This window comes from Argopecten irradians, chromosome 6, assembly GCF_041381155.1.
Source record: "Argopecten irradians isolate NY chromosome 6, Ai_NY, whole genome shotgun sequence".
NCBI lineage: Eukaryota > Metazoa > Mollusca > Bivalvia > Pectinida > Pectinidae > Argopecten > Argopecten irradians.
Genome location: NC_091139.1, coordinates 45,849,639 through 45,876,461, shown reverse-complemented (window position 1 = coordinate 45,876,461; position 26,823 = coordinate 45,849,639). Strand labels below are relative to the sequence as shown.

The window sequence follows — 26,823 nt, the reverse complement described above, 5'->3', positions numbered from 1 at the left end:
AACCACTTGGTGCCAGTGAAGAAAATCAGTCACCAAACCACTTGGTGCCTGTGATGAAAATCAGTCATCTAACCACTTGGTGCCTGTGATGAAAATCAGTCACCAAACCACTTGGTGCCTGTGATGAAAATCACTCACCTAACCACTTTAGTGTCTGTGATGAAAATCAGTCACCTAACCACTTGGTGCCAGTGATGAAAATCAGTCACCTAACCACTTGGTTCCTGTGATGAAAATCAGTCACCTAACCACTTGGTGCCAGTGATGAAAATCAGTCATCTAACCACTTGGTGCCAGTGAAGAAAATCAGTCACCAAACCACTTGGTGCCAGTGATGAAAATCAGTCACCCAACCACTTGGTGCCTTTTGATGAAAATCAGTCACCTAACCACTTGGTGCTTGTGATGAAAATCAGTCACCTAACCACTTGGTGCCAGTGAAGAAAATCAGTCACCAAACCACTTGGTGCCTGTGATGAAAATCAGTCATCTAACCACTTGGTGCCTGTGATGAAAATCAGTCACCTAACCACTTGGTGCCAGTGATGAAAATCAGTAACCTAACCACTTGGTTCCTGTGATGAAAATCAGTCACCTAACCACTTGGTTTCTGTGATAAAAATCAGTCACAAAACCACTTGGTGCCTGTGATGAAAATCAGTCACCAAACCACTTGGTGCCTGTGATGAAAATCACTCACCTAACCACTTTAGTGTCTGTGATGAAAATCAGTCACCTAACCACTTGGTGCCAGTGATGAAAATCAGTCACCTAACCACTTGGTTTCTGTGATGAAAATTAGTCACCTAACCACTTGGTGCCTGTGGCATCAGTACAAATCTGTGAGAATGACGTTCTTTTTATTTTCTTTGTTAAATTAAACAGAGATGATGTTAATAACTTGATGATCTGTTGATAAACAATAAAGACAATAATCTCAAAAATTAATAATTTCATTTTATTTCACAAATGACAATAAATTTGTATATGAACAAGGTGAATGAGAACAGGTGAAAGACCAGAGTATCCCTCGTCCGGGATATAAAGGGGAAAATGTAAAAACAGATTGACACTTGCATATTAATATGGAGAAGTGGGTCGAACCAATACACAAGAAAATACACACTTTTAAAGTGAAAAAATGTAGAAAAAATAATTTACACCACAAATTTATTTACAGTATATTAAGATTGATTCTTTGTAATAAATTCATGAAGATAAATCACAAAACAGATTATGATTCAAACAGGTACTTCTTTTAACTCGTGATATACATTTTGTATGTCAAAGGATTTCTTCAATATACAAAATTAATGTGCTTTTTTTGGTAAATAATACTTATTGAAAGATTTTTAGGTTATTTTTTATTGATCATATTTTAACTGTAGATTATAAAAATGCAGTTTCAATTATCAACTTATATATCTTACATCATTACTCTATTTGACAAGAAACTGTGTTGTTTTGGATGTTAAAAAAAATATACAAAAACTACAGAGAAAGTTTGAATTAAGAGTCTAAAGCTTTTTACATCATAACATGGCAATACAACACAATTGTGCCCAAGAAATATTTAAACAAAATTGAGCAAAAATAATAAATAAAGTTAAAATGGAGTATACATATAATTTCTATACAAATGTTTAACAATAACATATCTGACTTGTTTGTGAAAGGAAAACTTATAGAAATTGAAGACTTGCTTTGTTTACATGATTGCGGTAGACACATACAAAATATGATAAATTAATGTCAAAAATAAATTTTTGAAAGCTGAGTGATATCACAGTGAATAGAGGACCTCCATTTTGAATTACAATTTGAAATTGTTTATCTCTTCTCGAAGTAGACATCACGCATTTCCCGGTCACGCTGGGAGGAGTCTGGGGCCACACGTCTCAACAATGGAAGACGGCGTGCATCATGCATTAGGAATGGCAAGTTGATCTCATCATTATGTCGTGTAGACAAGATCATGCTAAAAGAGAAAAAATCTTTTTATAGAACGTAGCTTTCCTTATTGAAATGTCGATCTATTGACAGGTACATGTTTAAAATTTGTTGAAAAGCTGAATGCTGAAGACTCAAAAATTGGAAAATTAAGAATCCAAATCTATCGACTACAATGTATTTGTCCTTGTGTCTGAAATCAAACTTCTTAAAATATTTCTGAAATTGCAATTTTGGAAATTTTATAAAGGGAGACAAATGAAAATAGCTTGCATTTCTCCAAACCAAATTCTTGTAGTAATGACACACATTGTCAGTTGTTTAAGTTTTCTTATACATGTTGATAGAAATGGTCAAACTTTTGTTGTGAACAAGTGTTATTTTGTTTGTGTCAGATATTGGGCACACAACAATCTGATCATAAGTAAATTGCTTTTGAAATAATATAAATTGCTGACTACCTTTTGCTGTGATAAATGTGAATTTGATAACAAATGTGTGAAGTTGTATACTTTGTGACAAGTGTGTACAAACATGTGATTATGTAATACAAGGTGGTGTTATTGTAATAACATCACAACATATAAATTATGTATAAGAACTAAGTTACTACTGTGTAAATCTGTACATTAATCTGGTTCCGTGGGTTATGTCAATTATTTAAGCTTTAATTAACTTGTATATTACTCTAGCACATGTATATGTTTACGTATTGTATAAATCATCAACAGAATCAGAAACAGAGCAGGAAAAAAGACAGCAACCTGAAAATCAAAGCCAATTTGTCACAAGCAAGTCACAGTCAAGTATGTGTATATTAGTCACACATGACAAATTCTGTCACATACATACATCAGTCACACATGTACATCAGTCACACACATACATCAGTCACACACATACATCAGTCACAGTCAATGTGTGAATCAGTCACACATCAGTCATCACACATGAACATCAGTCACACACGTACATCAGTCACACATGTACATCAGTCACACACGTACATCAGTCACACACATACATCAGTCACACATGTACATCAGTCACACACGTATATCAGTCACAGTCAATGTGTGAATCAGTCACACATCAGTCATCACACATGAACATCAGTCACACACGTACATCAGTTACACATGTACACCAGTCACACATGTGCATCAATAACACATGTACATCCATCACAAATGTACATATCAGTCACACATGTAGACCAATCACACATGTACATATCAGTTACACATGTACATCAGTCACATATGTACATCAATCACACATGTACATATCAGTCACACATGTAGACCAATCACACATGTACATATCAGTTACACATGTACATCAGTCACATATGTACATCAATCACACATGTACATATCAGTCACACATGTAGACCAATCACACATGTACATATCAGTCACACATGTACATCAGTGACACATGTACATATCGGTTACACATGTACATAAAACACACATGTACATATCAGTTACACATGTACATCAATCACACATGTACATATCAGTCATACATGTTCATCAATCACACATGTACATATCAGTCATACATGTTCATCAATCACACATGTACATATCAGTTACACATGTACATCAATTACACATGTACATTTAGTCACACATGTACATCAGTGACACATGAACATATCGGTTACACATGTACATCAAACACGCATGTACATATCAGTCACACATGTACATCAGTCACAATGTACATATCAGTTACACATGTACATCAGCCACATATGTACACATCAGTCACAGTCACACATGTACATCCGTCACACATGTACATCTGTCACACATGTACACATCAGTCACAGTCACACATGTACATCAATGACACACGTACACATCAGTCACAGTCATACATGTACATCCATCACACATGTACATATCAGTCATACATGTACATCAATCATACATGTAAATATCGGTAAAACATGTACATCAAACACACATGTACATATCAGTCACACATGTACATCAGTGACACATGTACATATTGGTTACACATGTACATCAAACACGCATGTACATATCAGTCACACATGTACATCAGTCACACGTGTGCATATCAGTTACACATGTACATCAATCACACATGTACATATCAGTTACACATGTACATCAGTCACACATGTACACATCATTCACAGTCACAAATGTACATCCGTCACACACGTACATCAATCACACATGTACATATCAGTCACACATGTACATCGATCACATATGTACATATAAGTTACACATGTACATCAGTCACATATGTAAACATCATTCACAGTCACAAATGTGTGCACAATGTGTGCATCAGTCACACATGTACATCAGTCACACATGTAAATCAATCAAACATATACATCAGTCACACGTGTACATCAATCACCCATGTACATCAGTTACAGTCAAGGTGTACATCAGTCACAGTCAATGTGTTCATCAACCACACATATACATATCAGTTACACATGTACATCAATTACACATGTACATATTATTTTAGTCACACATGTACATATCGGTTACACATGTACATCAAACACGCATGTACACATCAGTCACACATGTACATATCAGTTACACATGTACATCAGTCACATATGTACACATCAGTCACATTCACACATCAGTCACAGTCACACATGTACATCCATCACACATGTACATATCAGTCATACATGTACATCAATCTCACATGTTAATATCGGTTACACATGTACATCAAACACGCATGTACATATCAGTCACACATGTACATCAGTCACTCATGTACATATCAGTCACACATGTACATCAATCACACATGTACATATCCGTTACACATGTACATCAGTCACACATGTACACATCATTCACAGTCACAAATGTACATCCGTCACACATGTACATCAATCACACATGTACATACCAGTCACACATGTACACCGATCACACATGTACATATCAGTTACACATGTACATCAGTCACATATGTAAACATCAGTCATAGTCAATGTGTGCACAATGTGTGCATCAGTTACACATGTACATCAGTTACACATGTACATCAGTCACATATGTAAACATCAGTCACAGTCAATGTGTGCACAATGTGTGCATCAGTCACACATGTACATCAGTCACACATGTACATCAATCAAACATATACGTCAGTCACATGTGTACATCAATCACCCATGTACATCAGTTACAGTCAAGGTGTACATCAGTCACAGTCAATGTGTTCATCAACCACACATATACATATCAGTCACACATCGGTTACACATGTACACATCAGTTACACATGTACACATCAGTTACACATGTACAAATTGGTTAGTCAATGCGTGTATCAGTCACACATGTACTTGAGTCATAAAGAAACAGCAGTCACGTATGTAGATCAGTCACAGTCTCACATATACATCAATCACAATCTTGCATGTACACATGGGTCACACATGCACATCAGTAACATGTATATGAGTCATACATGGACATCTGCCACACATGTACATCTACCACACATGTGCATCAGTCAGAGTCAATGTGTACATCTTACTCAGTGAGTTCATAAATCACACACATACTTTAGTCACACATGTACATCAGTCACAGTCAATGTGTACATCTTACTCAGTGAGTTCATAAATCACACACATACTTTAGTCACACATGTACATCAGTCACAGTCAATGTGTACATCTTACTCAGTGAGTTCATAAATCACACACATACTTTAGTCACACATGTACATCAGTCACAGTCAATGTGTACATCTTACTCAGTGAGTTCATAAATCACACACATACTTTAGTCACACATGTACATCAGTCACAGTCAATGTGTACATCTTACTCAGTGAGTTCATAAATCACACACATACTTTAGTCACACATGTACATCAGTCACAGTCAACATCTGTGACTTAGTAATAGTCATAGCCAGCATGATCTGTATATAGGAAAAGAAAATTGAAGTTTAAAATGATTGAAAAAAAAGTTTGGATAGACAGAGGAGAGGTGAGAGAAGACAGGAGTGGTGGTGTACAGACGAAGTGACAACCTACCTTGACCGATCTGCACCCCTCCCTTCTGTACTATTTATAGTACATAGTGATGGCACAGCAAACCACAGCACTCCAACGTCACATTGTGCATTATCACACAGCAAAGTTTGACACAGAAACAATCAATAGCATTGTGCACAGAAAATTGATTCATTTACATTAAAATCATGTTTATGGTAGGTTGAATATTCATAAATTATAAAGATTCATTCATTTTGGGTCATTTATAAATTTATATTATGATTTCTTGATTGACTTGATAATAACATTAAATAACAGTTATTTATATGATTGAAGTAAAGGTAAATAGAACATCATTATTATACACTGGTATGGGTGTACTTTTGTTGAAGCAGGATTGGTCAGGATTTTACACTAGAGTTGAAGCTGAACTAAATTTAGGATGCAGTAAGAGATGGTTTCACATGCATACGGAAGCTAGAAGCAAGTCAACCAAATGAAGATATACAACCAAATAATAATAGCAAGTAACTGTTCAGGGCTCTCTATTAACTATTTTCAAAGAGATATATTTTCTGGCGAAGGGTTATTTTTAAAAAGAAAGATATTATGTGTTAATCACAGGTTTACACTACAATACCATCAGCTCTGATAATAAGGAGCTACTACATGTTCTGTACTAAAGGCATTCTGTTACACAGGGTTAGATATAATAGGGCTGGCAGAGATACATACAATCATGGCCTTTTACAGAGATTATCTAAGGATTAAAGTCTCACTATAATATAACAAATTCTGCAGAGAACTTCAGATATGGCAGTTGTGATTCATCATGAATTACTGTGATCAGCAAAGAGAGTTGATACAAGAAAACAGAGTACATGGACTGTAACATAGATTTCTTCATACGCTTTAGAAATTTCTTGATAAATCACTGCTTTTGCTTCTGTTCATGTCTTTTTCCCCATAATATGCTCCTTCCAGCTGGTTTGTTCTGACCAAGTAATATTTCTCAGCAATATTTGTTCTCTAAGCTATTTAGTAAAGAAGTTCTTAGATGTTAATAAATTGAGATGACTAAGTTATATGAAGTAACTTGTACAGCAGTATGATTCTCATGTGCCATACAACAGACTAGTTTAAAAAGTACCTGATGAAATATTGAATCTGGTGATTGTTTTAAAAAGTGATCATAAAAAATATAGAAATATTCTTTAAAAATATTATAATACAAAATGTATGCCATTTCTTATAACTAGAAACAATAAAAAGTGAACTGTTAAAGATGTGAAGATTGAAATAAAACATTTAAAAACATAACATGTACATGTTTATCAAATGTGTATCAGATAATGTACAGGTTTAAACTACAAAACCACACCATGCAAGTGCAAATGAACTTAACAATAACATTAGGGACAACAGAGAGTAAACAAATTAAAGTCTGACTTGTCCACTGTCAACAGAAAAATCATCAGCACTAACTATTGGTATATTGTACATGTACTCCATAACTCAACGCCTTTTCAGTCATAAAATATTAGTACTTTTTAAGATGTCCACACAGTTTACTATAGATGTACTATTTTCTAGTTATTTATAAATTTATATCAATTAAACTACCTAGAAGCATTTGTAACAAGACCAATTTTAAAAATGTAACAATACTGAAGATATATTTTTTGACTACATAGATATGAATTCATGAAATATGGAATTTTCAAATCAGATCACTTGGTAAAAGCTCAAACTTTGTCATGCAGGCTTACATTTTTTACAATATGTTAAGAATACTGAGGTCTTCATTTATGAACTATAAAGATTTGTTTTCATCCGTCTGTCAGTTCAAAAGAATAAATGATGCTAATTGATACTTAGCATCACTTATAAATCTCTTGTTTCAGTTTGTCACAAATATTTGCAATCATTCATAGAAATACAAGTTAATACCTCAGGGTTGTATTCTATAGGATTCAGTACTACTGATTTGGTTTTGTGTTAATATCAGATAACAGCTTTGTAAAATGAAGTGTTTTTGTTGGTTTTTTTCTCTCCAATGTTTCATGATTCCATATTCTGTATTAATGTCATATTTCACCAAACTGATTATGTAAATTGCACTTAGAATTACAGGAATAATATATCACATCTAGCTTGGCAAATCATTAGTACATAAATCTACTAGTGCGTACAGTACAGAAAAGTGATGAAGCAAGCCACGGCAGACGGTGATGGGGGAGCATGGGTTAGTGTTCAGTACACCCATACTTACAAAGGTAAATTACGCTTAAGTTGATCTTCAGCACCAACAGGTAACATAAAGTAATTAACACGCTTAGATGTGCCGCTTCTATCTGTGTAATGTTCTCTGTGTTTTTGTCCAAGCTGAAACAGATAAGGAATCATGCATAAGGTTTTAATCTTTAATTTAACTTGGTCACCACTAAAGACATTTGAACTCTATAACTATTTATTCTAAGGCTGTACATTTGTTCACCTTCAGGGTGACTGAGTTAAAGGTAGGAGACAACTCAAATTATGTACTAAACCCAAATTGAGCATTGCATGTTCATTCAGTCATCATAAAGAATGAAAGTCAAATTACAAGACTGCAACACATCAGTAAAGTGACCTGCTCGACTAGAAACTTCTTAAGTGTTGCAATTTTGTTTAGCTCAGTGCACTTTTTATTTGTTTGTGCATAGACATACAAGATTTAATGAACATTCAATTTTAGCAAAGTACACTATCAAGTTTATGCTTCCTTTATTATCAATATTTACATTGTAGAAGTTACATTATGTGATCATCAATTCGATAATAAAGTCAATGGGAATCATTCACGTACCACATGATACCTGATAATGTTTGTGCGGGACTATTGTTTCTATTGGTGATGGAATGACCTCAAAAGATGATATCCCGCACTAACATCATTTCAGCAGAAAGATTACAAATGGTTACGTTCCATCACCACTGGCAAAACAAGTCCTGCACAATCACTATCGGGTATCACATGGTACGTGAATTAGTCCCATTAATTACAAAAATATGCCATTTATGACATTACAAAGAAACCTGTCCTAGTGACTTCCTCTGTATATAGACCACCTGCTTATTAAAACTAGATTTTTAGACTAGGGTCTCAAATGGCCAATTACAACACAATTTGACTGTGTATAAAGACATTTGACTATCAAGACCATTTTGCCTTGACCTTGGGTGGTCTCTATAGACAGGTTTCACGGTAATATAATTCAACAATAATTACTTTATCAAATTGGTATAGCTCCTCTTTCCTGTCGTGATCTAGATTTGACAGTGAATATTTTGGAGCATTTAGCCATCTGTCGCGTGTTCGGCTTCTGGCGCTGATTACTGTTTCTGGTTTGTGGGTGTAGTATGTCGGGAACTCGCCACCTTTGCATAATGGATCAGCTGAACAAGACAAGGTTTTTGATCGATAGTCCTGGAAATATTTTTGTGTAGCATTTCCGTATGTCTCACCATAGTCATACTTTGTGGTTGGACAGTGCCCCTGGTATCTGTAATGGAATTTATTAACAGTGAGCTCGATATCGGCAAACAATAGAAATGAAACATTTTTATGATCATTGATCAAATATTTCAGTAATTTGTTATGGTGGTATTAATTGACAGCTCAAACTGCTTACCGATGTTTGCTAAAACCAGATATTAACTAACGTATAACGGCTATTGATCGGGTTGATGAGCATAGCATCTTATGATACTGAAGTGACATTCTATGAAAAGGGGGGAGACTTTTATGAACACGTCACGTAAAGCACATACGAACAAACATTTTTAAAATAATTATAGCTTCAATGTGATAATTGGAATTTTGTTTAGATGAGTAGGAATAGTTTAATTCTTTCTTACCCCGGCATAAACCGTGGTGGGATATAGGTGGCATTATTCGTGGTCACCAGGGTTCCTGCTGCCCTTGACATGATGATCGGTATCTTTCGGTATCTGTCAGCTGGAGAGGTTGTTTACATGCCACACAACACCTTAGTGTATTTACGCCATTGAAGAAGTAGTTCTGCATTTGCCAGCAGTTTGTAATAATAATTGATCAGTATTACCAACAGTTTGGGACAAATTTATGATCAAGTTTATTATCTAAATGATTTAAGAGTTGTCATCCAATATAAATCTTAGCGTTTATATCTAAATATTGGCGGATGAACACAATTTTCGAATATTGTCACCACGGCAATTACCAAGGGAGCTTACTCCTAATAAATGCGTACACATGTAGGGATCATGCTAATGTTATGCGCTCATTTCGATCGGGACTCCGCGACTTTGAAAACGGAAGGATTTTTTATGATATTGTTTGCACAAATAATAAATAATTTATTTAGACTATTAAAATGAAAATCAAAGAAAAATATCGACCATATTTTTTAAATATTTGCTATCTTGTACACGTGTTTCTATACTAAGTAATTCAACTAAATGGTAGGCCTATTTTATAGTGCACTAAGAAGGACAACAGATAATGGCTCACTTGGGTGAAATTTCGGATCTACCAAGGCGGAATTTGGAACTGCTGAATATATAAGCTCTTTTTAACCTAACCATCGCGTAATCACAATACCAGCGCTTCTTGTTGAATATGCCTCCGTCCATTTTGGCATTCATATTAGCTATATATGCTAGCTGAAAGATGTTCAATGCTTATATTTAATTTGATAACAATTTTATGATGAAATCTCAAGAAATTTTGTATCTATAATGAATAAAAGATTCTATATCATCAAAGACGGAATTTTATTAAGCCATTTAATAGAACGTGATCGCTGACACGACGCCACAATGATAATGGAAACATAATAAGCGGATGGCAGTTCATTGACTGACGAATGCCAACTGCACGTGGTAATGTTACATAGTAGAGCTGCAGTGGAAATGAAAATATAATTGCTAATAGATATTTTGTTAGACACATTTTATTGCATCTAAAGGTCAACTTTTTTCCGAAACAAAATGAAAAGTTTCTTAAAAAACAATAACATTAGAAAATGCATTTCATTGGACTAAGATGAGGTTAAAAACTAAACAAATGCAAGGTTCCATTCGCTATCTATGTTAAAAGTGAAGATTCATTTCGACGTTTTGCGCAGTCAACGAACGCGCGGTATTGAGGAAGACGGCGGGAAACATATAAGACGACACCTGTTATGAAAATTAACATGAAGGCTAATCACTATTGCGACAAAAATATCAGTTAACAGAATTTCTTTACAGAGAGGTAAATATGGCTTCATTAATTGTGGTTGTGGTGGAGACGTAACGATCTACCAGTGGCTAGTGAACAAAAGTAATGTAAATTATATCTGACTTCCCTATAACTTCCAACACCTACTGGAAGCCGCCATACTTTCCATCCTCCATGATGACAGTCTGCCTGTTACCAGATCACGAGTATTTGATGCGCTTTCTCTCGCTGGCGTTTTCCCACGACACAGTTAGTTCCACTGATATAAACTGTGACACAGTCAGTTCCACAGAGATAAACTGTTACACAGTCAGTTCCACTGAGATAAACTGTTACACAGTCAGTTCCACTGAGATAAACTGTGACACAGTGAGTTCCCCTGAGATAAACTGTTACACAGTCAGTTCCACTGAGATAAACTGTTACACAGTCAGTTCCACTGAGATAAACTGTGACACAGTCAGTTCCACTGAGATAAACTGTGACACAGTCAGTTCCCCTGAGATAAACTGTTACACAGTCAGTTCCACTGAGATAAACTGTTTGGAAGCTTAAGACTAATGACCGTATAGCAGTGTATGACCTTTGGTTTGTTTGTCACTGTCATCTCTGGTTGGCATTTTATGCGACTTCCAAGATTCCTACAACTCTTGCATCCCACACCTACTGGTAGCCGCCATACTTTCCATCCTCCATGATGACAGTCTGCCTGTTACCAGATCCCGGGTATTTGATGCGCTTTCTCTCGCTGGCGTTTTCCCACGACACAGTAAGTTCCACTGAGATAAACTGTGACACAGTCAGTTCCACTGAGATAAACTGTTTGGAAGACTAATGACCGCATAGCAATGTATGGCCTTTTGTTTGCCACTGTCATCTCTGGTTTGCATTTCATGCGACTTCCAAGATTTTCTCGCTGCTGCCAATCCCCAGCAATTCCGTAGTCCATACCTTTCAACACCACCTTCACTCTTACATAGGAACCGTTCACCGTTTGGCATTCAACCTCATAGAGGGTCCGGAAAATGATTGGGATCCGTTCCTTATTCACTTAAAGAGAAGGTCCTAGGAACGGTAGGGACTAGCTCATAATTCTCTCCCAGAAAAGTTCCTGAGGTCATTAAGTATCCGTCTTTCATTCATCTTCATATGGCCCTGAGAGATAATGATGCATTCCCCATTCACTCTCAGAGAATGCGCCGAGGAAAGTATGGATCTGTCTGCCATTCACCCTCATATATATAGGGAGGGAGGGATATATTCGTCATTCGAGAGATAGTTAACAGTTTGCCATTCATCCTTAGAGAGGGCCATGGAAGAGGCAGGAATCCGTTTGTCATTCACACTATAAGATCTTCATATGACCACGACAGAGATACAGTGCATCCTCGATGGCCTACTCCAGGAGCTCCCATGACTTACGATCTCTACACCCTGGACTATTTCATGGTAAAAATGAAAGCAGCTTAGAGGAAAAACTCTGAACTAATCACAGGCCAGCAAACATTTCATTCACAGACTACAGAGAGAGAGAGAGAGAGAGAGAGAGAGAGAGAGAGTCAATCACAATGTACCGTTATACTGCTCTTCTGATGTACATCAAAGGACTAAATTACCTGGTCTGTTCTGTTGCCTCCAGTTTTACTATGAGATAGTCCAGGGGTGTAGATATAGTAAGTGATCGGAAACCCTGGAGTATCGAGGATGTGTTCCTCCTTCATCAGAAAAGGGTCTAAGGACAGTAGGGATCTCAGAGGGCCTTGAAAGAAATTGGCCGCCAACCCTCGGCAAGGCTTGGGTTGACCAGCCAAAAACTTTCACTCGGGTCGAGATATCCCTGTCCACTTGACAGACCCATGTAAGATTCTTTTATTCATCAATCACCCCGAGAGGGCTCCGGGAGAGATAGAGATCTTTTTCACCCCAAGAATGGGTATTTAGAAAGAAGTATCCTTTCATTATTCCCTCCAAGTGAGGGCCTTGAGAGATAGGGATCCGTTTATCATTCACACCAAGAGAGGGTACTGAGAGATAAGGATCCGTTCATCATTCACCCCAAGAGAGGATATTTAGAGATAAGCATCCGTTCATCATTCCCAAAAGAGAGGGCCTTGAGAGATAGGGATCTGTTCATCATTCACACAAAGACATGCCCTCCAGAGAGATAGGGATCCATTCATCATTCACCCCAAGAGAGAGCCTCTAGAGAGATATGAATCCGTTCATCATTCACCCCAAGATAGGGCCTTGAGAAAGATAGGGATCTGTTCATCATTCATCACGATATGGCCTTGAGAGAGATAGGGATCCGTTTATCATTCATCACAAGAGAGGGCCTTGGGAGATATTAGTTTGTTCATTATTCACCACAAGATATGGCCTTGAGAGAGATAGGGATTCGTTCATCATTCAGCCTAAGAGGGGGCCCCAAGATATATTATAAAAAATGCCATGATCCTGGAGTGAATAAACAAGAGGCCCATGGGCCTTAACGATCACCTGAGTTCAAATATAGAATGAAACAAAGACCTATAACAATATATACTGGCCCTTGAAGTCAGTCAGTGATTTTATATTTGACTTTTTAATCTATGAAGAGTATTTGCTTCCAGCAAACCTGAGAAGATTTTTTGAAATTTCAGTCATTTTGACCCTGTTTGGCCCCGGTCTTCTGGTCCGCCAGGAGGACCAATGTGGATGCCAAAATGCTATTTGTCAGGCTAATAATTCTAATCAAATAAGACTCATTTCAAATGAAAAACATGACCCTATCCCCAGGGGAAATAGGAGACCACAGGGTCATATTATTCACAATTTTTATAAAACACCTGGAGACCTTTCCATTTGTAAAGAGTATATGATTCTACCATTTCCAGAATTATATAAAGAGTATATGATTCTACCATTTCCAGAATTTAGAAGAAGATTTTTAAATTTTGGCCTATTTGACTCACTTTGTCCTCAGGGGGTCAGCCATGACCAATATGGACATGATGTTAAAATGCTATCAATGGCTAATAATTCAGCAACTTTGTTAATAGGATTCAATGACCATCTCATACTAATAATTCTGACAACATTTGACTCATTTCCTATTACAAATGACCAAATAATGCTCAAAAAAATGTTTTCCTTATATAAACTATAGTAAACGCAATCCAGGGGGAAACTAGAGACCCCAGAATCATGTAATTCACAAATTTTGGAAAGACTTTTAAACCTTCCTATCTATGAAGAGTATTTGATTCTACCACGTCTGTGAATGGAGAAGAAGATTTTTGAAATTTTAGTCAATTTTTCCCCTTTTGGCCCCTCCCACAGGCCCCTAAGAGTGGGGACCATATAGTTTACAATTTTGATTGGCCTTATGCTTTAGAAGGTTTGTGCAAAAATTTCATTGAAATTGCCTCTGCATTTTTGGAGAAGAAGTTGAAAATGCAAATCGCTTACGGACATATGCCGCACAATGGACGACGACGGACGAACGGCGATTAGAATAGGTCACTTTAGATTTTGTCTCAGGACACCTAAAAAGTAAACATTTTTTAAGATAACTATTGGTCTCCACAGAACTTGATCAACACAGCTATTGGGGACATAGACATGAAATGCAGGTCGTTTGGTCTGTCAGCAGGTGGGGTTTTCTCCTGTATGTTTTGATTGTATGTACAGAGAACACAAGCAATGCTTAAAACAGAATAAAGTCTTTATTGGAAAAAGGAAAATCAACCAGCAATTTTCCGTATGGATTTGAGAACAAATATTGGTTCTAACAACAGCATGATTTACATTATAACAAATAATTATGTACAATACAAAAACTCTGAATAGAAACGTCTGTGTCTGAAGATTTATCAGCAGCTTGAACATTTTGTCATAATGCCAACTTTTCACAAGAAATTGCTGAAAATAAAAATAATTTTGGTAATACCCATACAAAACATCAATAGAGGTGGGACTATCGTGTTTAATGACCTGGTGATGTTTCAGCACAATAAGTAGTACTTTCACCAATCTTGAGTACATTTGTGACAAGGAGGACAGTTGAGTAAGCCAACACCAATAAAGATACAATGATAATACAATACTATGACTATTGATATAGTGTCTGATCGCCAATAAAGTTATCTGCTCTTTGACCATTTATTGGTCAACTTCGCGTGTAAACTACGCACTAAAGGTAGGCTGTTCCGTCGATTGTGTTTACATATACGGGTACACAACAACTAGGCTGTTCCATCGACTGTGTTTACATATACAGGTAAAAAAACAATCAATGTCATGATTCTAGCGGTTTTATCAGTCAAACAGCAATACATATCTACATGTACCTTTTTTTTTCCTTCTATACATTAGATCTTTTCACTAATGTAAGACCAAAGTGAAAATAGTTACCATAATTAGCTCCGAAGTTGGCCATATACATGTCAATAGTTTGTGTGACAAACTAATAATGTTAACCTTACAAACAAAACAACAATTGACACCTACTATCAAATGAAGATAACTAATTGGCAGACGTGTTGGTCACACATTCAAAATGATATCCAAGTGCTTGTCATAATAAAATGTAGCATATCATACAGCCAGTCAATAGGGTTCTTTTCACGATTTCACAAGATACAGAGATGGTATATATATAGCAGATCAAAAATGTTTAATTAATCTAAAGCATTGAAATAACTGGCTCTATAGTATTTTATCTGATTGTCAGGGTCAGGTTTAACATTTCTCAGAATGTGACAGGACAAGTGATTTTGGCATGATCTATGAATGATAAAAACAAGATCAGATTAAAGAAAATGTCTATACAATAAATAATCCTGATGTGTTTAAGGCACAACCTGCTCTAAGGTGAATGAGAGTACACATTGACATCACTCTTATGTCATAGATTTCCAGCACAATACCAACAAACTATTTACAAACAAATCAGGCTGCAAACTTATATCATTGCATAATACCCCATGAAAGAGCTATAATTCTAAAGTTTTTACGAATTGAGAAAATACCGCTTGAAACAGCTTCTAAATGACCCTTAAAACAGTTTTCCCTAATTCACAAAATACCACTTGAAACGATTTTCACAACTATACTTGTTAAGACATGTTTTACAGAATACACAGTTTTACTAAGTACTGTACACAGTTTTACAAAGTACTATCGGTAAACAACACAAGAGAGCTAATTTCTAATAAGGTATCAAACAGGAATGTCCCTTGTGAATTATAAAAAAACAAGGACATAGTCATTCAGATCCCCCGCCAATGGAGATATCAAAGCTGAAGTAAGTTTGATTGTGGAGACTTATGTGTATGAAAAAAAACAGGAAAAACCTAAAAATAGCAAAAGGCACTACTAGACCATAAGAACAATGTGTCTATGAAGTTTCATGGAAATATCTCTGCTAGTTTTAGAGTTGTGCTCCGGAAACGATTCTTACACAAAAATCTACCATTTTCAGCAATGTTTCCATGGTTACAGAAAAAAGTACAAAAAGTGAAAACCTTAAAATAGCAAAAGGCACTACTAGACCATAAGACTAATGTGCCTATGGAGTTCCGTGCATATATCTCAACCGGTTTTCCAGTTATGCTGCGGAAATGAACCTGGTACAAAAATATGAAATTTTCAGCAATGTTTCCATGGTTACGGAAAAAGTGCAAAAAATGAAAACCTAAAAATAGCAAAAGGCACTACTAGACCATAAGAACAATGTGTCTATGAAGTTTCATGGAAATATCTCTGCTGGTTTTAGAGTTGTGCTCCGGAAACGATTCTTACACAAAAATCTGCCATTTTCAGCAATGTTTCCATGGTTACAGAAAAAAGTACAAAAAGTGAAAACCTTAAAATAGCAAAAGGCACTACTAGACCATAAGACCAATGTGTCTATGAAGTTTCGTGGAAATATCTCTTCTGGTTTTAGAGTTATGCTCCGGAAACGAACCTGGTACAAAAATATGATATTTTCAGCAATGTTTCCATGGTTACGGAAAAAATGCAAAAACTGAAAACCTAAAATTAGCAAAAGGCACTACTAGACCATAATACCAATATGTGTATGAAGTTTCGTGGAAATATCTCTACTGGTTTTAGAGTTATGCTCCGGAAACCATTCGTACGGACGGACGGACAGACGGACGGACGGACGGACGGACGGACGGAACCCATTTGTATATCCCCCGCCAACTTCGTTGGGCGGGGGATAATAATTGCACTGTTTCACAGGTATGACAGTATTAAAAGTAAATTAATTTAATGATTTTTTTTTTCAATGAAAATTATATATACTTAAACAAACTATGACATCATAGATCTTGTTCTTTCCTGATTCAGGTATCATTTTTGGGATCAATGAAACACTTGTACAGTTTATATGGTTTGTACAATACATGACCATAAACAAAAATATGCCCGATATTATCACGTAAATGAAATATTATGCATAATATTTACCAATAATACAATATAGAATTACCAATAGCGTTTCAATACTTATATCTCAATGTAAACTACTAGATACCAAGGCATCTGAAATGAAATTGTTTTCAATTAATTCTGTATCTTTAAGAAAATATTTCTAAAAGTATGAGATTATATATGACTAAAGACAAGACAATGAACTTAGTAAAATAAAAGTAATGAATATGATAATAAAAACAGGTTAACTTAGTACCTTAATAACCTCCAATTAAACATGAGCACTGTCCACAATTCGTAGTTATTGATAATCAAATTAAATCACCCGTGAATTAACTTTAATTAAATGACAAAAATAACAAGCACACAAACAGTTGTTTACTACGTGATTTTTCTATGCCAATAAAACAAACAAAAAGAAGTTCCGATGCAAAGTCATTTTGGTGATATTTTTAATTACTCCATTGCTCAAATCCATCATCCAGTAAACTGAAAAATAGGTGGGGGGTCTTATTTGCAGACATCCCCCCTAAGTCTGAAAATGTGTCAAAATAGGTGGGGGGTCTTATTTGCGGGAGGGGTCTTATTTGCGGTGAAATACGGTATGATAAATGTCTGATTTGGTACAGATCTTGTATCACATGTTTTGTGTCCGTAGTCGTGTTTCCCTAATTCAATGCCATATTTGTCAGATAAACAGACAGTGAACACGCTTGGTTGGTCCTGAGCTGTCTGTCCTCCTCTAAAGCCGAATCCTAAAGGAGCTGGAGGAGTCAGAAAGCATCCTCTAAAGCCGAATCCTAAAGGAGCTGGAGGAGTCAGAAAGCATAGCAATATGATAAGTAAATCACGACGTCAGATCAATGTAAGCAATCTAAATGATTCTGTATCAGATCATATTTGTTGTTGTACTCCATCTACAAGCACTTACTCATAACTCTCCATTTTTTTTTCAAAAGACTGCACAATCCATATGGTTAATTTGTTTTTATACTCTGCTTGAAGACGAAATACAAGGTAAACATCTTTCCATGAATGGTTTACTTTTTAACCATATCATAGATTTAAGGATTATCGGTACAAGAACAAGAAAATAACAAGTGAACATTACAGCTTTCATTTTCACGATACGGTTACCATAGATACAGTTACCATAGACACAGTTACAGTTACCATAGACACAGTTACCATAGATACGGTTACCATAGATACGGTTACCATAGATACAGTTACCATAGATACAGTTACCATAGATACATTTTCTCAATGTTCTTTTAGGGTTACAACTTACTTTACAAAATCAGGAGCCTTGGAAATGACATGTTCAAATTCAGCAAAGGAAAGTGATTCGTCATCATCTAAATCTGCCTCCTCAAAAATCTGTTCAATAATGATAGGGAAGTACCATATAATATACATAAAATGTGACATACAAAATGTTTGAGAATAGTATGGATTTAGTGATTTTTTCTTACATTTCGAGGTCATCATAATGCTTTTGTTGTAAGTCAGGATCATTTAAGGACGTGTCAGGTTTCTTGATGGAGCAGTACCCTGAGAACAAGAGGCCCAGAGGGCCTGTATCCCTCACCTGGTTTGTAATGCCAAGTAATGTTCTGAATACAGGTTCATTGTTTCTTTTCTGAAGGAATTTGAATATTTACGTCTAAATTTCCTATTGGGCCCCACCCCTCCTGCCCCCATGGGGTCAGAGCCAAAATTTATACAGCCAAATTTGGTTACAATCCATGCAGAACTCTAGGACAAGTAGCGATTTATAGGATTTACCTCTATTACCCCTATGGGGCCCCGCCCCTCCTGACCCTGGGGGTCAGAGCAAAAATTTATATAAGTTGTGTTCCCCTTCACCCAAGGATGTTTATGGCCAAATTTGGTCACAATCCATGCGGAACTCTGTGACAAGTAGCTATTTAAATTAAATGTTGACGGACGACGGATGGACGGACGACGGACGCTGCGCCATGACATAAGCTCACCGGCCCTTTGGGCCAGGTGAGCTAAAAACTACTGATTAGTGTTCAGTACCTGGCAAATGCCCCACATGGGATTCCAACTCACAGCCCATAGGTGGAAGGCGTATGGTAATATGCTCGGGACATCTTAACCATCTGGTCACTTTGGCCCCCTAATGATAACACCATTAGAGTCAAATATGATATATAAAAGTCAGTATGAACCTCCAGGTAAGTATAGGTGATACAAACATTAACGTTTAGAGCTGTGAGATGTTGGTATGATAACAGTCAAAACTCAAATCTTATAGTAAGTAAAGGTGTTACGTTTAGAGCTGTGAGATGTGGGTATGATAACAAAGACTCAAATCTTACAGTAAGTCAAGGTGTTACGTTTAGAGCTGTGAGATGTCGGTATGATAACAGTCAAAGACTCAAATCTTCCAGTAAGTAAAGGTGTTACGTTTAGAGCTGTGAGATGTTGGTATGATAACAGTCAAAGACTCAAATCTTATAGTAAGTCAAGGTGTTACGTTTAGAGCTGTGAGATGTCGGTATGATAACAGTCCAAGACTCAAATCTTACAGTAAGTAAAGGTGTTACGTTTAGAGCTGTGAGATGTCGGTATGATAACAGTCAAAGACTCAAATCTTACAGTAAGTAAGTAAAGGTGTTACGTTTAGAGCTGTGAGATGTCGGTATGATAACAGTCAAAGACTCAAATCTTACAGTAAGTAAAGGTGTTACGTTTAGAGCTGTGAGATGTCGGTATGATAACAGTCAAAGACTCAAATCTTACAGTAAGTAAAGGTGTTACGTTTAGAGCTGTGAGATGTCGGTATGATAACAGTCCAAGACTCAAATCTTATAGTAAGTCAAGGTGTTACGTTTAGAGCTGTGAGATGTCGGTATGATAACAGTCCAAGACTCAAATCTTACAGTAAGTAAGTAAAGGTGTTACGTTTAGAGCTGTGAGATGTCGGTATGATAACAAAGACTCAAATCTTACAGTAAGTAAAGGTGTTACGTTTAGAGCTGTGAGATGTCGTTATGATAACAAAGACTCAAATCTTACAGTAAGTAAAGGTGTTACGTTTAGAGCTGTGAGATGTCGGTATGATAACAGTCAAAGACTCAAATCTTACAGTAAGTAAAGGTGTTACGTTTAGAGCTGTGAGATGTCGGTATGATAACAGTCCAAGACTCAAATCTTACAGTAAGTAAGTAAAGGTGTTACGTTTAGAGCTGTGAGATGTCGGTATAATAACAGTCAAAGACTCAAATCTTACAGTAAGTAAGTAAAGGTGTTACGTTTAGAGCTGTGAGATGTCGGTATGATAACAGTCAAAGGCTCAAATCTTACAGTAAGTAAGAAGTAAAGGTGTTACGTTTAGAGCTGTGAGATGTCGGTATGATAACAGTCAAAGACTCAAATCTTACATTGTCAATGAGCTGCTGCATCTCCTCATCACCAAGTTTCTGTCCTTCTCCCGTCAGTCTATCCACCACCTCCTTCAGGTCTCGGCTAGACAACATGTCATCACCGTCAAAATCTGAAACCAACAATAAAACAATTTTAAAGTTGATTATCAAAGCTCTGCTTTAAAGTTATAGTCACAAAGCTTTAAACAAATCATTTGTATTCAGTATTTTTTCAGGTTTAAGAGGAAGCTGTATTATCACTGACCAACATTGTATGGAACTGAAGTGTGGAGGAATCTGGTAGTTCTGTGTTATATTCTACCGGAGAAAGTTTTGATTTTGACTTTTAATCAAACATATTTCCATTCATCATCATAAAATTATACATTAGATAGTTTATTTATTGAAGATGCAGTTGCTTGAATAGTAAGCAAGTGTATAGGGTATATTATATAATATTTTCTAATATATTTACCATAGATCCTGAATGCGTATTCAACTTTAACATTCTTTGGTGCATTGTCACTGAACACAGACATCATATCAAGGAAATCTTCAAATGTCATGTCACCACTGCCATCAGAGGAGAACACCTTCGTTATCTGATCTTTAAAGGGATTCACCTGGAAAACAAACATGATCACATGGAGTAAAACAATCACTGCTTTACAACACACATTAAAGGTATGTACTGACTGAGGTACAAAGTTTAAAAATAGAAAAGATCCCCTGTATGGCTCATGTTCCACAGACATAAATATTTACAGTAAATATTCAATGGGATTTTCTTAACTAAAACTTAAATGATGATATGGTTCAATGTCGGTCACAAATTTTAACCTCTGACTTTGAGCTCAAAATGACAGTGACCTAAACTAAGAGCAGTGTACTGTACATTGACTTTACTGTTGATGCGGGATTACTTCGAAAGGCACGGCTGCATTACTTCCTCGATATGTGGATGAACTAGTTACCTGTGCATCTATACACACGAGTGTGGTTAATTTATTCTGGGAATGCAGCGCTTGTTTTCATTGGTCGACGCATTTCTATAAACACGCCCATTTCCTCAAAAAATAAGCTTCAGAAAAAACGTGCGTTCGAACTATCCGAATTTAAATCGGTATTAAAAATCAGTTTCAGTACCGATACATATCTGACATACGCGACATAAAGCAGAAAATTTGTAGGAAAAGCACACATTTTGCTGATTTAGCTGAAAGATGAATTCTCTATAATCGTGAGCATTTATTTGTAACAGAAGCCATGCGTGTAGTCAAAGCCCCAAAACAGTACCGTTAATCGAGGCCTAGAATCTACAACGACGTCCGTAATTATTTACCGGCAGTAAACCACAGAAAATCTAGTTAAGTATTAGTCCTTTGTTATATTTCGTAACTAAACATGTTTTTTAATTATAAATAGAGTCGGTTGCTTTTACAAAACTGCTGCTGAAAATGTTTACATTCTGTTCGTAAAATTAGGTCACAATCGAACTGTCAGATTGTCTACCCCCCGATCGCAGATTGTCTACGTCTCCGTCTACAGATTATGTTAAGATAATTAAACTGATGAAAAGTATGTATCGTTTACGTTTACATTGTTGAAATATTACCAACAAGTGGATTGTTTTGGCTGGAGTTGAATATCCAGCGTTCTCGCTGACATGACACCGCGTAACTGGCTTGCCCAAACCAGCGTACGGCACATGTTTACAATAACAACTTGATCGTCTGACAAAAGAAAGACCAAATGTTGATTTTTAATGTCGATTTTAAGTGATATCTTTATCTAGATTGGGCCTAAGGAACATTGGCGATTTCTTCCACGTACATCAAGAACAAATATGTACGTTGTTGGGGTGCTGTTTTGTGCACAATATTTCAGCGCAAATAATTTTATTTATTACTAAAAATGTTCATTTTAATTCATTTTCTGTTGTAAAAGTCATTATAATGATCATTTATTCAGTCTTTAATTAAAAAAATCTTCGTGGCAATAATCAAAATATCGTCATTTATGGGGATCCCATTGTGCCGATTTGCCGACAAAAATCTTTGTTTTTTACTTTGATCATTTGACGTGTTCAAACTGTCATTAACTAAAGATTTTTTTCCTAAAAAAATGTGTGTTTGAACTCTCCGTCGGTTCAAATTAACCGGGACATTACAATACAGTATATATGTAAAGTTAATTAAAATATTGAGTTGTTTGTTCTACACAGAAACTGAGAAGCCATGTACAACGCCGTCACATCTCGGTGATCACTGAATTGAAGAGTTTTACGTGCTGTCAGTGTTGTTTATGGGGCGGGGCTTATGAAGTCAGACTCGACCAATCGCCACGCGCATATTATCCCATTCAATTTGTGCCTGTAGTGATCAAAGGAACTTCCTCCGTCTGTCTGGTTAGTACTTCACCTGTGCATTTCGAAGTAATCCCGCGTCGACAGTAAGTGATAAGTTTTGTCAGCACATGTTTAACAGAATGGAATCTAAAACCTGTTTAAGATAAAGAGAACTGTTTACAAATTATCCAGAGGTAAGGATAACAGGTAAGCGTTGTAAGTAGGGTAACTACATGATGATGAGCCGTACCTTGAGTTCTGGGAGCTCCAGGATAGTTTCGTTATTCAGCTGTACATTCTTATTTACCTCTGACACCTTGTCGGGGTCTAATGCTCGGAATCTTTTGTAAACACTGCAATGATCATGAGAATGAAAAAAAAATGAAGACATTCAAGGTGAAACATAAAAATAATTTGTATTAGGATACTTTGGCACATTACATGTATTGTATTTCTTAATATAAACTGGACCAAATGAAACATTTAACAAAGAACAAAATAAGCCTTGCATTATTTGCCTGAAAGTGAAATAGAAAGTTCTGTAGTCAAGTACACATTTAGATGTCAAAATCAAACCCAGTTTTGATTGATAAATTGATTCAAACAAATGTATGGATAAACATTTCGACTGCATTGTAATTTATATTTTAATAGATTCTATATTACTTATACTTACTGTAAAATTTCCTTTTTAGTGAAGTAGGTCAGCTCCTGAAAGGAAAAAAACAATAAATCAGAATTCTGAAACAAACAAGTACCAATACAGTGTTGTTAGGTATATCAATCAGCTGATATTTGCAGAAACAGCAGATATTATTTTATAAATCAACTGGTCATAATTCACGAGGAATAAATAGGTGATAGGTCTGTGAAATGGACAGTCACAGGGATATATCACAATGTCAGACGTTGGTCAACACACAAAGTTTGTTGAGAAATGTCAGGCCAGGAAAGAGAATTGTAGAAAAACAGAGAAAATGCGCAATTCCTATGAGTACCAAACGAGTGATCAGGTTGTGAAGTGGTTAAGCCGCTTTTCACCTAACCGAAAGGGGTCTGACCCCCAGCATGAATGTAAAAAGTTCAGGGGTCACCTGCCCGGGTTTTCTCTGGGCCATCAAAAGTACATACAGTCCAACCCACTTAATACAATCTCACATGCAATTAAAATCCCCTGTAAATTGCATTCAATATCCTTGTATTTATTACCCATGTGATTTAGTATGAATCGGTTAATACGAAAACCCAGATAAAATGTAATGATTCCCAAGTCCCCTGGGTACTTTTTGTGCTGTTTCAAACCTACATAATGCAAAGTACCAAAAACTGAAGTTTGCTTATTGTAACCTATGTATGTTTTGAAAATCAGTCACTGTTGTGTGTCAATTACGTGCATACTTTGGATGTTCCACACAAAGGGGATGAACAATAAAGCATAGTATATCCCTATCCAAAGTCTCACTTTGTTTCATTTCTGCATATGTTGTACAAATGTTAACCAACTTAATACAAAACCTGCATATTATGAAAGAATTTAAAGGGTCCCAAGGATTTTGTAATAACCGGGTTGGACTGTATCTCCTGTTGTCATCAGGGTTTTAAAACATTTTCAATGTAATAATGTGTTGTTGGTATACCGCCATGGCACACCTGGTATGTTGTCAGGCAGATTTTTTGTACCATTCTACATAAAAATTGGTATAAATGTTTATTCTTGTCACACGTTGATTATTGTCATTATTAAGTACGACACCGACCTGGTCACACTAAATAACGACAACAAACAACAACAAGTGACAACAAACGACAACACTTAAGAAAATAAATACCCTACATATGTTTATTTCATTTCTCACATTTTCTTTTCATTTCTATCGTACATTTCTGAATAAGAATTGGTAACATTAGCGTATATTTTTAAGGGTCATGAATCTTTTTGAGACACAAAAAAACATCAAATTAAAGAAAAAGGCACAAATATATTGATGATTGCAGCACTTAGAATTCTAAATTTTGTACTTGTATACTTCAGTAAAAGACACGTTTTCCTGAAGACTCTGTTTGGCGAAAAACTGAATGCTGTATAACAAATAGCAACCAGGTGCGTTTTGTAAGATTTTGAAAAGCAAAAGAGAAAATACCAAAATACCTCAATTGATACTCTGAAACATTGTTACGCAACACATCTTACAAAAAAAAGTTTCTTGATTTGCTAGGTTTTCCCCTTAACGCATGGACTATACAGCGGCCGATTTCGGAATATTCAAATTGCTGTATTTACTTCATTTTTACTCCAATATTTATAAAACTCCATAGAAATATTTTTTTTATATACTGAACCACATATCCTGTGTTATCGCTAACTTTTCCTTGTATTTAACGTGTTGTCATTCGTTTCTTGTCACTTAGTGTCGTTATTAAGTGTGACCCATACCGACCTGCTCCTTTCAAATAATTACAACCTTTGTTCAGTACGGGATAATCAAGAAATAAATACAATAAGGAAGAGTTTCAGAATTTTGATTTTAAACATTTTTTTATTGTCGCAAATTATTGACAACAGGGATTGGACACAAGTTTTGCCAACTTAGTAACGTCCTCTCCCGAACACATAATATGAATATATACATAATGGACAGCAATGAAGACAATACAAATATATAATATGAATCAAAATTTTCTATTTGAAGAATGAAGGAGAAAAGGGAAAGATGGAGGAAAATGGAGAGGAGAATAGATATTTGTTATTTATTAACTTATAATTATTTGTAAACGTGATAATTGTGTAAATAGTTACCTAAGTTTCAGAATGGTTAGGAGTCTAGTTAAAGCAATAAAATATGAACTTTTGGGAACCTCAAAAATTACCAAACTAATCATTTATACAGTTAAGACTTTTTAATAAATCTATATCCTTTGCACCAATCATGTATTTTCCAAGACATTTGGCATTCGTGATTTATTTAGAAATAGTGAACTCAATGGCTTTTTATTGCTAATTTGGTATAAATCATAATGGCTTATTATTAAATATCAATTATCTATACATAAAGGTGCTTCACCAGTAAAATCTATTTTAAACTGTCGATCCGATTTCATGTCACGATTCGCTATGTAAACATCATAGACTGTTGACAACCACTGTAAACAACCTCCATCTTCGTGCATTCTGGGTCGATTTTTCTTAAAATTGAATTTTTAATCAATTGAAATTGTGGAAAACCTATGGAAATCGTCACACTTTATGTCAAGATGGATACTCACCTGGTAATCATCGAGCTCTTCCTCTGTAAAAACACTCTGTGATCCACCCATCTCTGGTTCGTGTCAGTGCTTCGAGATAAAATGGCGACAGCTGATGCTGATATATATTTCAAAATAAGTAGGAAATAGATACGGAACAAATATTTTAATATTCCTTGTCACTA

General features: G+C 35.9%; 2 protein-coding genes across 3 annotated transcripts; both read right to left on the bottom strand.

Annotated features, from left to right (window-relative positions):
- Window positions 1-937: 937 nt before the first annotated feature.
- Window positions 938-10,069, bottom strand: LOC138326062 (ciliary microtubule inner protein 2C-like). Its single transcript, XM_069272183.1, is given in 5 exon segments — window positions 938-1,978; window positions 8,258-8,370; window positions 9,257-9,530; window positions 9,886-9,974; window positions 9,977-10,069. Coding segments are annotated over 5 exon segments (702 nt in total). The 5' UTR covers window positions 10,055-10,069; the 3' UTR covers window positions 938-1,830.
- A 4,849-nt stretch (window positions 10,070-14,918) lies between these two features.
- Window positions 14,919-26,800, bottom strand: LOC138326058 (calcium and integrin-binding family member 2-like). 2 transcript variants are annotated; one of them, XR_011208864.1, is made up of 8 exons: window positions 26,660-26,800; window positions 24,072-24,106; window positions 23,646-23,748; window positions 21,524-21,671; window positions 21,067-21,179; window positions 19,700-19,799; window positions 18,945-19,033; window positions 14,919-18,462 (listed from the first exon to the last, which is right to left on the bottom strand). XR_011208864.1 is itself a non-coding variant. In XM_069272180.1 (7 exons), the coding sequence occupies exons 1-7, from the start codon at window positions 26,708-26,710 to the stop codon at window positions 18,441-18,443; spliced, it is 561 nt and encodes a 186-aa protein (XP_069128281.1). In that variant the 5' UTR covers window positions 26,711-26,795; the 3' UTR covers window positions 14,919-18,440. The 2 variants fall into 2 exon arrangements, 1 of the variants encoding a protein (XP_069128281.1); XM_069272180.1 differs by lacking the exon at window positions 19,700-19,799 and having other exon boundaries at window positions 26,660-26,795.
- Between the last annotated feature and the right edge of the window lie 23 nt (window positions 26,801-26,823).